This window comes from Aquarana catesbeiana, linkage group LG11 (assembly GCF_042186555.1).
Source record: "Aquarana catesbeiana isolate 2022-GZ linkage group LG11, ASM4218655v1, whole genome shotgun sequence".
Taxonomy (NCBI): Eukaryota; Metazoa; Chordata; class Amphibia; order Anura; family Ranidae; genus Aquarana; species Aquarana catesbeiana.
The window spans coordinates 62,916,729-62,933,364 of NC_133334.1; the positions used below are offsets into that span (position 1 = coordinate 62,916,729).

Below are 16,636 nucleotides of genomic sequence, written 5' to 3' on the forward strand. Positions count from 1 at the left end.
AATAAATTTAAAAGAGCGAACAAAAGTCCTGGATGGCTTAACTCTAATTTAAAAATGCATATAAAAGCAAAGAAGGCCTTAAAAAAAAAATACATGGTTGAGGGATCATCATCAGCATTCAGACTTTATAAAGAATGCAACAAGAAATGTAAGGGTGCAATTAGGACGGCTAAGATAGAACCTGAAAGACACATAGCGGAGGAGAGCAAAAAAAAATCCCAAGAAATTCTTTAAGCATGTAAGCAGTAAAAAAAGGGAGGACTGACCATGTTGGCCCTTAAAGAATGAGTAAGGACATCTGGTTACAAAGGATGGGGAGATTGTGAAGGTATTGAATTTATTCTTCTCAGTCTTCATGAGAGAATCGGGGGGATTCATTAACCAAAACTGCAGTGTTTATCCTCATGACACATCACGGGAAGCACCTCCATGGTTAACAGAGGACAGAATTCAAATTAGACTTGGGAAACTTAACATTAATAAATCACCGGGACCAGATGGCTTGCACCCAAGGGTACTTGGGGAACTCCGTCAAGTAATTGCCAGACCATTGTTCCTAATTTTTACTGACTGGAATGCTACCAGCTGATTGGAGAAAAGTCAATGTAGCACCAATATTTAAAAAGGGCCCTAAATACATCCCTGGGAATTACAGACCAGTTAGCCTAACATCAATAGTATGTAAACGCTTGAAGGGGATAAGGGACTATATACAAGATTTTAATGAGAACCGTATCATTAGCAGTAATCAGCATGGGTTCATGAAGAATTGTTCTTGCCACACCAATCTATTTACCTTCTACGAGGAGGTGAGTTACCATCTAGATAAAGGAAGGACCATAGACGTGGTGTATCTGGATTTTGCAAAAGCATTTGACACAGTTCCCCATAAACGTTTACTGTATGGACCATAGGGTGAGTACATGGATTGAAAACTGGCTACAAGGGCGAGTTCAGAGGGTGGTGATAAATCGGGAGTACTCGGAATGGTCAGGGGTGGGTAGTGGCGTCCACCAGGGTTCTGTGCTGGGACCAATCGTTTTTTCATAAACGACCTGGAGGATGGGTAAATGGTTCAATCTCTGTATTTGCAGACGATGCTAAGCAGGGCAATAACTTCTCTGCAGGATGTGGAAACCTTGCAAAAAGAACTGAACAAATTAATGGGGTGGGCAACTACATGGCAAATGAGGTTCAATGTAGAAAAATGTAAAATAATGCATTTGGGTGGCAAAAAAAATATGAATGCAATCTATACACTGGGGGGAGAACCTCTGGGGGAATCTAGGATGGAAAAGGACCTGGGGGTCCTCATAGACGATGGGCTCAGCAATGGCATGCAATGCCAAGCTGCTGCTAACAAAGCAAACAGAATATTGCATTTATTAAGAAGGGGATTAATTCCAGAGATAAAACGATAATTCTCCCGCTCTACAAGACTCTGGTCTGGCCGCACCTAGAGTATGCTGTCCAGTTCTGGGCACCAGTCCTCAGGAAGGATGTACTGGAAATGGAGCGAGTACAAAGAAGGGCAACAAAGCTAATAAAGGGTCGGGAGGATATTGGTTATGAGGAAAGGTTGCGAGTACTGAACTTCTCTCTGGAGAAGAGACGCTTGAGAGGGGATATGGTTTCAACATACAAATACCATACTGGTGACCCCACAATAGGGATAAAACTTTTTCGCGGAAGGGAGTTTAATTAGACACGTGGCCACTCATTAAAATTAGAAGAAAAGAGGTTTAACCTTAAACTACGTAGAGGGTTCTTTACTGTAAGAGTGGCAAGGATGTGGAATTCCCTTCCACAGGCGGTGGTCTCAGCGGGGGGCATCAATAGTTTCAAGAAACTATTAGATAAGCACCTGAATGACCACAACATACAGGAATATACAATGTAATACTGACATATAATCACACATATAGGTTGGACTTGTGCCTTTTTTCAACCTCACCTACTATGTAACTACTGTATTTATTGGCGTATAACACTCACTTTTTTACCATAAAAATCGGGTGCAAATAGCGTGTGCGTGTTATACGCCAATACTTCAATTTTAGCTGCCTCAGAGGGGACAGGGAGCAGGTGGGATGAGCGCCGTCAGATTACATTCAGTGAGAATCTCCTGTTTACTTGGCGGCCTCTGTAATAGGAAGCCCCGTCTCCTGGGCTGTTCTGTTCGATCAGGCTGCACTGATGGCAATGGTGAGGCTGCTGCATTGAAGGCAATGGTGAGGCTGCTGCATTGATGACAATGCTGAGGCTGCTGCATTGATGACAATGCTGAGGCTGCTGCATTGATGACAATGCTGAGGCTGCTGCATTGATGACAATGGTCAAGCTGCAGATGAGCACTGACTCTTATTTTGCTTCAAAGTTTCTTATTTAAAATGTAGGTTTTTTTTCCTGAAACTTCCCTCTTAAAATGAATGTGCGTGTTATACGCCTGTGCGTGTTATACGCCGATAAATACGGTATGCAAGTCCAACAAGGTCAAACTTGGGGAGAAATCAATTGATCTCTAACAATTAGCCAAGATGACTATTCTTGGCAAGTCAATTTTTGAGAAGTAACCCTGCCTAAACTCCAGGGTGCTACATCGAGTTGGCCCACCCTTTGCAGCTATAACAGCTTCAACTCTCCAGTTAGTTTGAAGTCATGTCCCCGTGTTCTTGATTTTAGTTTCATATTGAAAAGACTGCTTTCCTGAACCTTGTTCACCCCCTTGAGGTATTTAAAGGTTTCAATCATGTCTCTCCTTTCCCTTCTTTTCTCCAGACTGTACATATTTAGGTTCTTGAAGCCGCTCTCGATATGTTTTATCCACCACAACTTTCACAATTATTACCCGTCTCTGGATTCGTTCTATCGTATCATTGTCTTTTAGTAAGACCCCTTTCACACTGGGGCATGGACTGCGTTAGTGGTAAAGTGCAGCTAGTTTTAGCGGCGCATTTTGGCTGCTAGCGGGCTGCTTTTAACCCCGCTAGCGGCCAAGGAAAGGGTTAAAAACCGCCCGCAAAGCGCCGCTGCCTAAGCGCTTTGGCAGCGCTGCCCATTGATTTCAATGGGGGGGGGGGGGTTGGGGGTTAGGAGCAGTGTATACACAGCTTCTGCACTGCCCCAAAGATGCTGCTTGCAGGACTTTTTTTTTTTTTTTCGGTCCTGCAAGCGCACCACCCCAATGTGAGAGCACTCAGGCTTTTACACTGGGGAGGCGTGAGGTGTTTTTTCAGGCGCTATTTTTAGCACTAAAGCGCCTTCAGTGTGAAAGGGGTCTTAGTGAGGTCTCCAGAACTGAACACCGTATTCTAAATGAGGTCACACTAAAGATCTATATAGGGGAATCAGGACCTCCTGCTAGTGAACCCTCCAGTGATGCGTCCTAGTTTTGACTTGAAGTTGGGCTCCACGTGCAGAGAAACAAATCCCGTCTACACTATATTACCAAAAGTATTCGGACACCTGCCTTTACACGCAGATGAACTTTAATGGTGCCTTAGTCCGTAGGGTCCAATATTGAGTTGGTCCACCCTTTGCAGCTATAAACACTTCAACTCTTCTGGGAAGGCTGTCCACAAGGTTTAGGAGTGTGTCTATGGGAATTATGGTGTGGGGTTGTTTTTCAGGGATTGGCCCCTTAGTTCCAGTGAAGGGAATACTTAAGGCATCAGCATACCAAGACATTTTGGAAAATTTCCTGCTCCCAACTTTGTGGCAACAGTTTGGGGATGGCCCCTTCCTGTTCTAACATGATTGCACACCAGTGTACAAAGAAAGGTCCATAAAGATCTGGATGAGTGAGTTTGGGGTGGAGGAACTTGACTGGCCTGCACCGTCCTGACCTCAACCCAATAAAACACCTTTGGGATGATTTGGGCCCCATTCACACTTGTGCAACTTGGGACTGCAAAGTTGAATGACACATCGTACCCCATGATTTCCAATGAGTACTGTTCATATTTGCAACTTTACAGTAGTTGCTGCATTACTTTGGTCTGACTCTGATGCGATTTGAGGGCCATAGTCCTCAAGATTGCACAGGAATTGCTTCAAGTCGCACAGCTTTCAGGTTGCACAACTGTTAATGGAGCATTAGTGTGGAGACTGTGAGCCAGGCCTTCTCGTCCACATCAGTGCCTGACCTCACAAATGCGCTTCTGGAAGAATGGTCAAACATGCCAGTAAACACACTCCTAAACCTTGTGGACAACCTTCCCAGAAGAGTTGATGCTGTTATTGCTGCAAAGGGTGGACCAACTCAATATTGAACCCTACAGACTAAGATTGGGATGCCATTAAAGTTCATGTGCGTGTAAACGCAGACGTCCCAATACTTTTAGCAGTAGTGTATGTGTGGATTAGGAAGGTGTGCATCATTGTGTGTGTTCCCGAACACAGGCAGAACATAATGCTCTTTAGCACATGCAGATTGCTGCCATGAATTCTTGATGGCTCCCCAACGTATAGGTGGAATGTGCTAAAGCCGATTGTGTCATAGCACTGTGCAGGTTTTTTTTTTTTTTTTTTCCCCCTCCACACAGCACGCAGGAACAGAGCTGAGGTTGTCAATCAGCTTGAGGTCCCTCCCCTGTCACCTTTCTTATCTTGATGTCAGTAAAATTTGTCAGAAGTGACTCATGATACCAGAGGAATAAAGCAGCGGACAGAAATGACACTTCATGCTCTTAATTGAGACAAGTACATACTATTGAGGGACATGCTTTCTTCATATTTCATGTCTGAGGTTTACAACCACTTTAATGACTTGTCGACCACGCTATAGCCGAATGACAGTTCAAGGAAGCCATTATATTACGACCTCCCATAATTGCGCCCTCCACGCTGTGTGATCAGTGTCCAGAGGTCACTGCTGATCAGGGTAAATGTTCAATCAGCGGCTCTTTATTACATGATCAGCTGTGTCCAATCACTGTCCACAGAAGTTGGTTATCAGCACCCTCTTCGTCATGCTTACAGCATGAAGAACGGAGAGGAGAGCCGATAACTGTCTTCTCTGAAAGGGACATGTACACTGATAATCAAGGCGCTAATCATCAGTGTCCCTAGCGCTTCCTAATCAGTGTCACCCATAGTGCAGCCTATCAGTGAAGGAGCAAAATTATCTGTTTGCAAAATTATTTATTTTTTCAAAAGTTTCGGTCTTTATTTAGCAAAATTAAAAAACCCAGTGATTAAATACCACCAAAAGAAAACTTTGTGTGAAAAAAAAAAAAAAATGCTAAAAATTTTGTTTTGGTACAATGTTGCATGACCATGCAATTGTCATTCAAAGTGCGAGAGCGCTGCCTGCTGAAAATTGGCCTGGGCATGAAGGTGGTAAAAGTGCCCAGTAGGGAAGTGGGGCCAGGACTTTTTTTCCTGGCATTTCTGTGGGTAGGGCAGCCCATTGAAATGAAAAGGCTGTCCTAACTACAGAATGCATCCCACACAAATGTGATCCCAGGCTTAGACAAGAACTTGTGTCCCTGCTGGAAGATCCCCCCCCCCCCTTATGTGGAATACAATTGATTGATTTTCAAATGCCCCAATCCTTTATCCCAGCCAGCTGGTGGCAGTATTTGCAGGTGCTGGTTGTGGTGAATACTGGCTTATCAGACATGTTTAGGCCTTTCCACACTGTCTCAGCGTATAGTGAGATCCTTTTACGCTTCTGTCTGTATTTGAGTTATATTTAGCACATGGACTATTATCAATATTGTTTTATGTATACTAACCTGGGACAATATCTGCGCTCCTAAAGATTTGTTCACATTATATATTGAAAAATTTTTACATAATTTTATCCATGTTTGTTTGGGTTTTTGAGGCATTCATTTGTCACAGCGATTTTGTTTGACATATTTTGTCAGGGCGTTTTGAGGCATTTATCTGTTACCTGTATCACGTTACAATACGGTCTTACTTTTTGCAGACATAGGAGTAATTCTCGTGTCTTGCACAGCGGCCTTTCAAATGCAATTTTATTGGAAAAATACACTTTAATGAATAAAAGAGAGAGTAAAGTTAGCCCAATTTTCCCTTAACGTCTTTCAGGACAGCACCTTAAGAGCGTGGCTCAACCCACTTGTCAGGAAACACACCTCCACCAAGCTTCTTTAAAAGGAGGCTCCTTACCACTTATCACCAGTTTTGTGTTTCTTCCGGAAGGGAACACTCAGTGGGGAGTTAGGAGCTCTCAAGGTGCTGTCCTGAGAGGCCAGGCTCCCTACTCCACCATTTTTAAATATCTCAGAGAGCAGGTTCCTCCCATCTCCACAGGCTGATGGATGGGCTCCTTCTCCCTCGTCAGTGCTTGGGGAGAGCCAGTACTGCTCCAGGGGTCGCCGCTCCCAGGCGGTGGCGTTAGGCATGCGGATGCTCGTTTTTGGTCCAGAACGTGTTTTTTTTTTTTTTTTTTTTTTTTTTTTTTGTTTTTCCCTGACGCTGCCGCCATCTTGGGAAGGGCAGTCAGAGGAACTGCATCCGCCGGAAGTGAGGTAACCAGAAGTGGGGTGGCATCCTACGAGCAGGCGCAGAGCGTCATTTCTACCGGAAAGCGAAAGGGGAGGAATAGGTCTGGTGCCTATATGTGTGGCACAGAGGTGCTAATGGAGTCCGGAACCGGTGTTTGCCACATGCATCGTGGCACCAGCAATGCATTCGGGAACCACAGCAAGTGGGACAGGCACCAGCAAGGCTCCAGGTAAGGAGCAGACGGGTGATCTGCTCTATCTTTACTGTAGGGTCTCTCTAGCTCTCTTCTCCCTAGTTTCTTAGTGGGGCTTGAGTGTATTTCTCCCTGGTGGCAGGGCCTGCCTGGGCACATGAGACTGGTGTTTGTTTCTCACTGTGCACCTGTGGTGAGCTTCTTGAATGAGTTTCAGGCTGACTCAAGAAGGATGGTTTGTTTTTTTCCTTTTTTCTTTTTTCCCTATGGCAGGCCAAGAGCTCTGACCCAGGGATTAAAAAGAAATGTCCTTCATGCAAAACTAAATTACCTGAAGGCTGGAAAAAGACTGTCAAGCATGTATTGACTCTTTGGTGAAGGAAGAAGCTTCTTCCACATGCAGCGATTTGATCGCATCTGTCAAAAAGGAGCTAGATGCCACCATTCAATCCTTTCAATCTTCACTTACAAATCCACCCTCAAGTCAGCCGACCACCTCACAATCCTCTCAAGGCTCACTGTTAGTCCCGGCAGTGGAGGCAGAAGGGGGTCCTCTGAACCAGGAAGGCCTTTCACCCTCACATTCTAATGAAGAATCAGATGAGGAAGAGGTGGGGAATACACCTTCCAAATACTAATTGTCTTTTGAGCAAGTAGACGGCCTCTTGAGGGCAATTTATGCTACTTTGGGCCTAGAGATCCGGTTACAAGTGGGAGGAAGACTTTTAAGTTTTCTCCCCCATTGGGGAAGCTTGACGGAAAAACAGTATATTCTGCGCATGCTGGCCCAAGGTTACAAAATAGAATTTTTAGATCTCCCCCCAGAAAGGTACTTTATAACAAACCTACTAAGAGATGCAACGAAGGCCTTAACTATGAAGAACCTGGTAAAGGATATGATAAATCAGGGGGTTGTGACTTAGGTTCCACAAGGGGAGCAATATCAGGGTTTCTATTCCTATATATTGCTGATTAAAAAAGCCATCCGTAAGTTTTTGATTAATCCTCAACTTGAAACCGCTAAACAGATCGGTCCTATACAAGAGGTTTCGTATGGACTCCCTCTTCACGGTCAGAAACCTATTGACAAAAGAGTGCTTCATGGCATTGATCGACCTTCGAGATGCCTATCTGCATATCCCCATAGCCCCTCAGTCTCAGATTCCTAAGGATGGCAATAAACATGGGGAACAAGGTGCTGCACCTACAATTCAAGGCCCTCCCCTTTGGCCTTCTGCCCGCGAGTATTTACAAAGGTGATGGCAGAAGCTCTTGCACCTCTCCGACTGCTGGGGATCGCAGTAATCCCGTACCTGGCCGACCTGCTCTTCTTTGCCTCTTCCAGGGAAAAATTGTTAGAAGACTTCGAGAAAGCCCGCAGTCATTTAGAAGCCTTGGGTTGGATCGTGAATATTCAGAAGTCAAACTTTAATCCAGCCCAAGAAGTACAATTTCTGGGGTATCAAATCAGTTCTGTGGAGCAGAAAGTTTCTCTCCCAGAAGAGAAAAAAGTCAGAGTCCAAAATGTCATAGCTTTGCTACAGACAAATCGGGAATTATCAGTCAAACGGGTCATGTCAGCCTTAGGAGCCCTAACCTCGACCATGCCAGCCATTCAATGGGTACGGTTACATTTCAGACTGCTTCAGAGTTTCCTCCTGAGAGCATGGGACCACAGGACAGAATCTCTGGAGGCAAAAATAAAAATTCCCACCAAAGTCAAGTGATTTGTTTTGGTGGTGGAGAAATCGGGCAATTCTATCAAAGGGCCTACTATGGTCTTTCCCAATAGAAAAAGTGGTAACAATGGATGCCAGCGTGTGGGGATGGGGGGCCCACCTGGATCAGAACTTTGCACAATTAGTATGGTCTCGGTCAGAGGCAGAAAGGTCCTCAAATCTGAGGGAACTAAGGGCAGTCGCCTTAGCATTGGATGCCTTCTCTCCAGTCCTCCAAGGTTTCCATGTCCCAGGTACTTTCAGACAATGCCACTACCATAGCCTACCTGAACAAGCAGGGGGGCACAAGAAGCAAAACCTTTCAGTTGCTGGCATTAAAGATCCTAGGATGGGGTGGAAAATCATTTGCTGTCCTTATCAGCAGACCACCTCAAAGGCACCCTAAATGTAGTGGCAGATTTTCTGAGCAGCAGACTGATTCAAGAGGCAGAATGGAGCTTGAATCCAGAAGTTTTTGCAATGATCACCAGGGCCTGGGGCCAGCCACAAGTAGATCTGTTTGCGTCAGAAGAAAATACGCAACTCCCGTTTTTTTGTTTTTTTTTCTCCATTCACAGAAACGACAATTCCCCCAGGTGATGGATGTGTTGACGCAGCCTTGGAGCTTTCATCTGGGTTACGCCTTTCCCCCGTTTCAACTAATCCTGTTAGTATTGAGGAAAATGCAGAGGGAGAAGGTGTCAGTAATTCTAATTACTCTATTTTGGCCAAAAAGGGCATGGTTTACCACCATTCTGCAGATGGCAGTCAAACCATCTTGGCAGCTGCCTCTCCGGCAAGATTTACTTCTACAAGGTCCGATACATCACCCGGAAGTAGCCAGTCTAAGCCTGGTATCTGAGGAGCAGTTGTTAAGAAACAAAGGTCTGTCAGAACCTACAGTAACCAGAAAGTTGGAAAGTATACAACTCCAGGTGTTGTGCAACAAATAGAACGGTAGAAAATTTGGTATCAATTTTGGAATTCAGCACTCTTAAAGTGCAAGTGGCCGCATTGGGAGTCTTTCTGGAGAGACCAATCTCTTCTGAGCCCTTGATAACCAGATTTTTTTTTCAAGGCACTTTCTAGATCCAGACCAGCTTCAGCTAAGCACTTTCCAAAATGGGCTCTATCAGTGGTCCTACAAGCCCTCACAAAGGAACCTTTTGAACCACTACAAGCAATATCGCTCAAGAATCTTACCCTTTAAGACTTTATTTTTTGTTGCAATAACGTCGGCAAGGAGAATTTAGTGAGCTGCATGCCCTATCGATTAAAGAACCCTTTCTATCCAGCTACATGGATAGGATTATACACAAAACAGATCCGGAGTTTTTGCCAAAGGTAGCGTCGGCTCACAACAGGTTGTAGGAGATTATCCTACCAACCTTTTGCTCAAATCCTTCAGGGGAAAAAGAAAGCCAATTCCACAATTTGGATGTAAGAAGAACTTTATTACATTATTTAGAAGTAACAAAGGATTTTCGGGCTTCGGATTCTTTGTACGTTTGTCAATAGCTAGATGGCTTAAATCTGCTATTCTTGCCGTCTACTCGCAGTCGGGTCTATCTCCCCCGCTGGGAATTAAAGCACATTCTACCAGGGCTCAGGCCACTACATGGGCAGAAATAGCTGGTGCCACCCCAGATCAAAATTTGTAAGGCGGCTACGTGGTCAAGTTACCTTATGTTTGTCAGTCATTACAGACTGGATCTTCTGTCAGCAAGTGATCAGGCTTTTGGCAGAAAGGTCTTGCAGGCTATGGTCCCTCCCTAGTGGGTAAGTCTTTTATCCTCTCAAGATGCTGTCCTGAAAGACGTTAAGGGAAAAATCAAGTTAGACTTACCGGTAACTTGTTTTCCAGAAGTCTTTCAGGACTGCAGCAACCCGCCCTTATTGTTTATTATGCTGTGACTAACCATATTCTGATTATGTGTTCCAGCTTGGGCCGGAGGTTCCTACACTACTACTACTACTACTACTACTACTACTACTACTACTACTGGTAGTAGTAGGGGAGGAAGGAGCCTCCTTTTTTAAAGAAGTTTGTTGGAGGTGTGTTTCCTGACAAGTGGGTGGAGCCATGCTCTCAAGGTGCTGTCCTGAAAGACGCCTGGAAAATAAGTTACCGGTAAGTCTAACTTTGAGGTTTTTTTCGTATAATGTGAAACATGATCTTACGCCATGAGAATCGTGATCTTTATTCTAAGCTAAAAAAATTATTGTTCTCATTTTAGCCAGAATCGTGCAGCTTTACTCCTATAATCACATGGGCTGCTCAGGTGATGGGGAGGAAATGCTTAGCATAGAAACTTAGTGAAAGAGTTGCCACCACAGCTGCAAAATCCCTAGTTGAATTGGAGAGATGGACAGAAGGGGGAGAGCAGGATCTACCAAGTGTGTTGATTTTTTTTTTGTTTTTATTATTATTATGTGGGTTTAGTGATACTTTTAAAGCTGAGGTCCACCCAAAAATGGAACTTCCACTTATCTGGTTTCTCCCCCACTCCAGTGTCACATTCGGCACTCGGGGGGGGGGGGGAGCAGATTCCTGTCTAATACAGGTATTTAGTCCTACTTCTGGTGATGGATTGCTGCAGAATTTGCGGCGATCCACGCCATGTCTGGCCCCTCCCCTGTCCTCCCCTGTCCTTCAGGTCCCAGAAGACAGCAGGGACCAGTCGGGATGCGCAGCTTGACTTGCGCAGTAGGGAACCAGGCTGTGAAGCCGCAAGGCTTCACTTCCTGATTCCCTTACTTAAGATGCCGGCGCCTCCACCCGGGAGCCGAGGGGCAGATCGACTTCGGGTGAGGATATCGCGGGCTCCCTCGTCAGGTAAGTGTCCTTGTTTTAAAAGTCAGCAGCTGCAGTATTTGTAGCTGCTGACTTTTAATTTATCATTTATTTTTTGGGTGGAAAGGATTTAAAGATGCTAAGCTCTATTGAGCTTAAAGTCCAAAAATAATTAGCCATATCTGTATATTTTCTCTATTTCAAGAACACGACTGTACTGCACTCATTACGACTGTCTCTGGTATTCTTAGCCAGGGTAGGGTCCACTTCATGGAATCTTTGCATATTTTAATAGACAGAACATTCCAAATTTCTGTTATGATCCTTAGTTAGGAATGTCCCTGTGGAATCTGCCCCCTCCACAGATCTGTTTATACTGCTGACAAGCACCCGATATTTTCTCCATATACTGTACTCCTCTTTTTAGCAGATGAGTATTCATCCAGTGCCAGGATCTGTCTGCCATACAGTCTCCTGGCTGTTTTCTTTAAAAAGTATTATCTGTTATGTCGGCCATTTTCTTCCTTGGTTCCAGGGTATCTATTGTGAACACAATTAGAAAACTGCCTTGTCATCAATCGCATTCAACGTTCCTAATCTTCTTACTAGCGTCTGCCATTCTCTTCTCGGAAAGCCTCTTCCCTCATCAATTCTGGAATGTAGTGGCATTGGGTTGTGCCAATTAACCCCTTTTTAAGCAGAGGCCTGTCATGCTCTCCACCACAGACCATTGTCCCTAAATGGGTTAATGTTTTATGGTCAACAAATCAGATTATCCATTGTGTCACCTGACTAGTTGGGGTTCTCAGTCATGTGATTTCCTTAGCTTCCTGCTGGGGTCATGCTGAGTGCTGAAAACAAGGTATTTGTGTCTGGGGATGTTGGTAAGCAGCGAACAGCGTGAGCCTAGAGTTATGATTACAAAGAAGATGACTTCATTTTTCCTTCTACTTGGCAGAATAGGATGAGAGTTCAGATCCTCTCCAACCAGCAGTGCTGGGGTCCCTAATCCTGCTAGAAAAGAATGAGACATTTTAATTCTATGACCTGAGCTGGAAGTGTTTGTCTGTGTGAGGTGTTGGCATATTTTGCTGTGTGCGGGAGATGCTACTGGTATGTATTGCATTACTACTTGATGTTCTGCTACACACTGTTTTGTATGAACATATGAAAGTAAAACAAAGAAAAATGTTATGTATTTTGGAGGACCTCATTATGGGGAAACCAAAATGACTTGCAAAAGAACATTTCAAAATTTTAGTGACTAGTTTGCCTAAAAAATGGTAAAAACAATGCAGTACATGAATACCAAAATGCTTATGCCGCGTACACACGATCGGAAATGCCGCCAGCAAAACTCTGATGAGAGCTTTAAGTTGGAAAATGCGACTGTGTGTATGCTCCAGCAGATTTTTGCTGGCAGAATTCCAGCCCGCAAAAGATTGGGAGCAGGTTCTCTATTTTTCGGTCGGGAAAAGTTCCTATCCGAAAATGCGATCGTCTGTATGCAGTTTAGATGTGCAAAAAATCACACATGCTCAGAAGCGTTGAACTTAATTTTCTTGGCTCGTTGTAGTGTTGTACGTCACCATGTTCTTGACGGTCGAAAGTTCAGAGAACTTTTGTGTGACCGTGTGTATGCAAGGCAAGCTTGAGTGGAATTCCGGAAAAACCATCCAAGATTTTTCCGACGGAAATTCTGCTCATGTGTACTGGGCATAAGTTATACTCTCCAATAGTTATGTGCTAACTGGACAGTTCATTTTGCTGGAGCTGTAAGTCCACAAATGCCGAACAGAACGCTGAAAAATGGGGCCAGATCGGGGCCATATTTTGTCTATACAGGATCAACAGGTGTTCCATGCATTCATGTGCAGGCAGTCACATTCATGTCAGTTGGAACGCCGCTGCTCCAAATTGGACATCTGTGTGGGTCCCTGAACTTGCGTTGTTGGCATTTAGAGACACGTATGTCCTATTTGGAGCAGTGGCTGTGTCCATTCAGCAGCTGTGTTTCAGTTGACATGAATGGAACACCTCTGCATCTTGTGCATGCAAAACATGGCCCTCACACGGGTGTACGCTTAAGGCCTCTTTCACGCGGACATACTTAAGTTGCATGTGAAGTTGAGGAGTAGTGAGATCCAACCCTTTAAAACTGGCTACTTTGTTTACAAACAGTAGGCAGGGTTCTGTCATTTTGTGGTGATGCTGCAAAATGATGGATTCCTGGTTTGCTGCTGTTTGTAAACAAGCTGGCTTGGGCATCCTGTGTAATGTCATTGACTAAATATGGTCATGATCGTGTTTGGTCAATGTAACCAGGATCGGTCAATTGACAAGGATCTACAACATTGGTTGCTGTAATAGACATTGACTTTATGCCCCCCTCCACACTGGCTAGGCACACAGTTAACCCTTTATCACCCAAGATGTTTAACCCCTTCCCAGTCAGTATCAGTACAGTGACCGTGCATATTTTTAGCACTGATCATTGTTTGTGTCACTGGTTCCTGCAAAGTGTCAGTGTTCGATTTTGTCTGCTGCAATATCACAGTCCCATTATAAGTCGCTGATCGCCGCCATAACTAGTTAAAAAAAAGTGTGTATATATATGTGTGTGTGTGTGTATATTATATTATATATTTTTCTCATAGTTTGTAGGTACATACTTTTGCACTAATCAATCAATATACACTTATTGTTTTTCTGTGTTTTTTTTTTTGTTTTTTTTGTTTTTTTGTTTTTTGTTTTTTTTTTTACCAAACATATGTAGCAGAATACATATTGGCCTAAATTTATGAAGAAATTTAGTTTTTTTTTTTTTTTTTTTTTTGTTTTTGTTTTTGTTTTATGGCTGTGCTTTATAGCACAAAAAATTTGTTTTTTGTTTTGTTTTTTCTAAATTGTTGGTCTTTTTGTTTTATAGTGCAAAAAAAGCAGAGTGATCAAATGCCACCAAAAAGCTCGATTTGTGTGAAATAAGGGACAGAAATTGTATTTGAGTACAGTGTTGCACAACCGCGCATTTGTCAATTAAAGTAGTGCAGTGCCATATCACAAAAAATGGCCCGGTCATGAAGATGGGGTAAATTTTCCAGAGGTCAAATGGTTAAGAAAACAGATTTAGCAATTTATTAATGAATGCAGAGATAGAGTTCAGCTTTAAAGGAAACTGGGTATACTATGCTGGTTGCCATTGCTGGCCACCTTCAGAATATGCATGCTACCAGACTGCTATGTTGGTTACAATTCGACCTCAGTTTTCTGTGATCAGGATAAAAAGAGAATACCCATGGGGTACAGGATACAGAAAGCATATGTCATGAAAAGGCATATCTCAGATCGCCTCTAATCTTTCTCTGTTCAGTCTCCCATCCAGCACTGGAGGCCATCATTGACCTCTCATTGGAGCAGTACTGGTCCTATAAGAATGTTTACCTGCAGCTTTTACTCAAAGTGAGTTTTCCACTAAACATATTGGGGTTGATTTACTAAAACTGGAGAGTGCAAAATCTTGTGCAGTTGTACATGGTAGCCAATCTGTGATTACCACTTTTTTTCAGAACCTGTGCTAAGCAGCAGGTCTGATGCATTGTGATCACAGGAGGTCACCCACTTGGCAAGGGCGCCATTCACAGTATGCTTTGCATTTTCTGATTAATGCAAAAGCCTTCCTTAATTGGACGAGGTGGTGCATGTGATATCGCTACTCCACCTCGTCCAGTCAGAGAACACTTTGCATTCATTCAGAGAAGCAAAGCATTCTGTGAATGGAGCTTATGTCACATGACCGACCTCTTCAGAATGCATCAGGCCAGTCTCTCAGCACAGGACCCGAAAACAAATGGAGAACACTAAAATTGTGGTGTCTACTTTGGTAATTTCAGGGGGAATCGGTCAGGTATGGTATAGACCTGGTTATAATGTTCCAAGCTTGACTAATGTAACTATATATAAAAATATACCATACCTGTAATTCTTTTAACCACTTAAGGACCACCCCACCTGCGTGAAATCACGCACCTGTACGTGATTTTGTGCACAGGGTCTGGGGCGAGCACGCTGCCGGCAACCCGTTCCCCCTGTGATTGGACACAGCAGGAGTCAATCAGGGGTCTGGCGGACGGTATGTCTGCCGGGACCCGCTGATCGTTGACAGGAGAGACAGAACGGCGGTCTGCATATGTAAATAAGGCAGACCACCACTCTGTCAGAGGAAGATGGAGATAAGCAGAAACACGGATCTCTGTTTTCCTCTAGTTGAGCCATCCCCCATAGTTTAAAATCACTCCCTAGGAACACACTTAACACTTTGGTCGCCCCTGATGTTAACCCCTTCCCTGCCAGTATAATTGGTACAGTGAAAGTAGTGTGTGTCGTCTCTTTTTTTTTTTTTTTTTTTTTTTTTTGTAAAACACTAATCACTGTATTGGTGTCAGTCCCTAAAGTGTCACTTGGTGTCAGATTTGTCTGCCGCAGTGTGGCAGTCCCGATTAAAAATTGCTGATCGCTGCCATTACTAGTAAATTAAAAAAAAAAAACATAAAACTATCCTATAGTTTGTAGACGCTATAACTTTTGCGCAAACCGATCAATATACGCTTATTGGGATTTTATTTTTGTTACCATAAATCTTTAGCAGATTACATATTGGTCTAAATAGATTAATAAATGTGTTTTTTTTTTTTGTTTTTTGTTTTTTATTGGGTAAGTTTTATAGCAGAAAGTATGAGAGAGTATGTATGCACACACATACATATATACTAAAAAATAAAATATATTGTATTATATTTTCAAAATTGTTGGTCTTTTTATGTTTTTAGCGCAAAAAATAAAACCTGCAGAGGTGATCAAATGCCAAAAGAAATGTGCGAACAAGGAACGTGCTGATAGAGAGCCGATTGATCACCAATGTGCTTCATCTCCTTTTTACTGACCACTCAAAGGCTGGGGGTGGGACAAGACTTGTCAGTGTTGCTTTATTGCAGTGACCTGAGAAACAGAGCTGTGCAAATCTTGTGACTGGATGAACGAATACAAATCCTTCAGTAGGTAAAGCTGCTCCCCCGCATTCATTAATTTATAAAAAAAAAAAAAAAAAATACACTAATTTGAGGTTATAAAACATGAACACTTGGAGGCAAGATTATTTAGATATATGTATCTATCAACAGCGAAAAGGACATTAGTTTCCCTTTCAAAACAAAATTGGAATTAAAGTGTAATTTCAACACAGCAGCTTTGTGTGCTCACCTTTTAATAATTTCCTTTCCCCTCATCTTTCTTTGTCTTTACAAGATTAGCTGCGCTAAAAGAATAATCAACATATTTGGCTGTCATCTGCTGAACAAAAAAGGAAAGATCACAAGGGTTTTTCTCTCCACCTAGTTGATGGGGTTGGAGTTTTTATTTCTTGTTCCAAGCCCCCCCATCGGAGAAGTCCATGAAGAC

At 43.3% G+C, this 16,636-nt stretch overlaps 1 protein-coding gene across 7 annotated transcripts in view; it reads left to right on the forward strand.

The window, feature by feature from the left end:
• The window catches only part of IMMP1L (inner mitochondrial membrane peptidase subunit 1), a 69,700-nt gene that overhangs the window by 1,922 nt on the left and 51,142 nt on the right, over window positions 1-16,636 (forward strand). Inside the window, exon 2 of one of the 7 annotated variants that reach the window (XM_073604516.1) lies at window positions 12,141-12,295. The exons of 5 other annotated variants lie outside the window; for them this stretch is intronic. Coding sequence is in view for 1 of the 2 variants with exons in the window: in XM_073604511.1 (XP_073460612.1) it covers window positions 16,212-16,237 (26 nt within the window). In the remaining variant the exon portion in view is untranslated. Of the gene's footprint in view, window positions 1-12,140; window positions 12,296-16,008; window positions 16,238-16,636 lie in introns of all 7 variants that reach the window. One more of the 7 variants, XM_073604511.1, reaches the window with a different exon arrangement.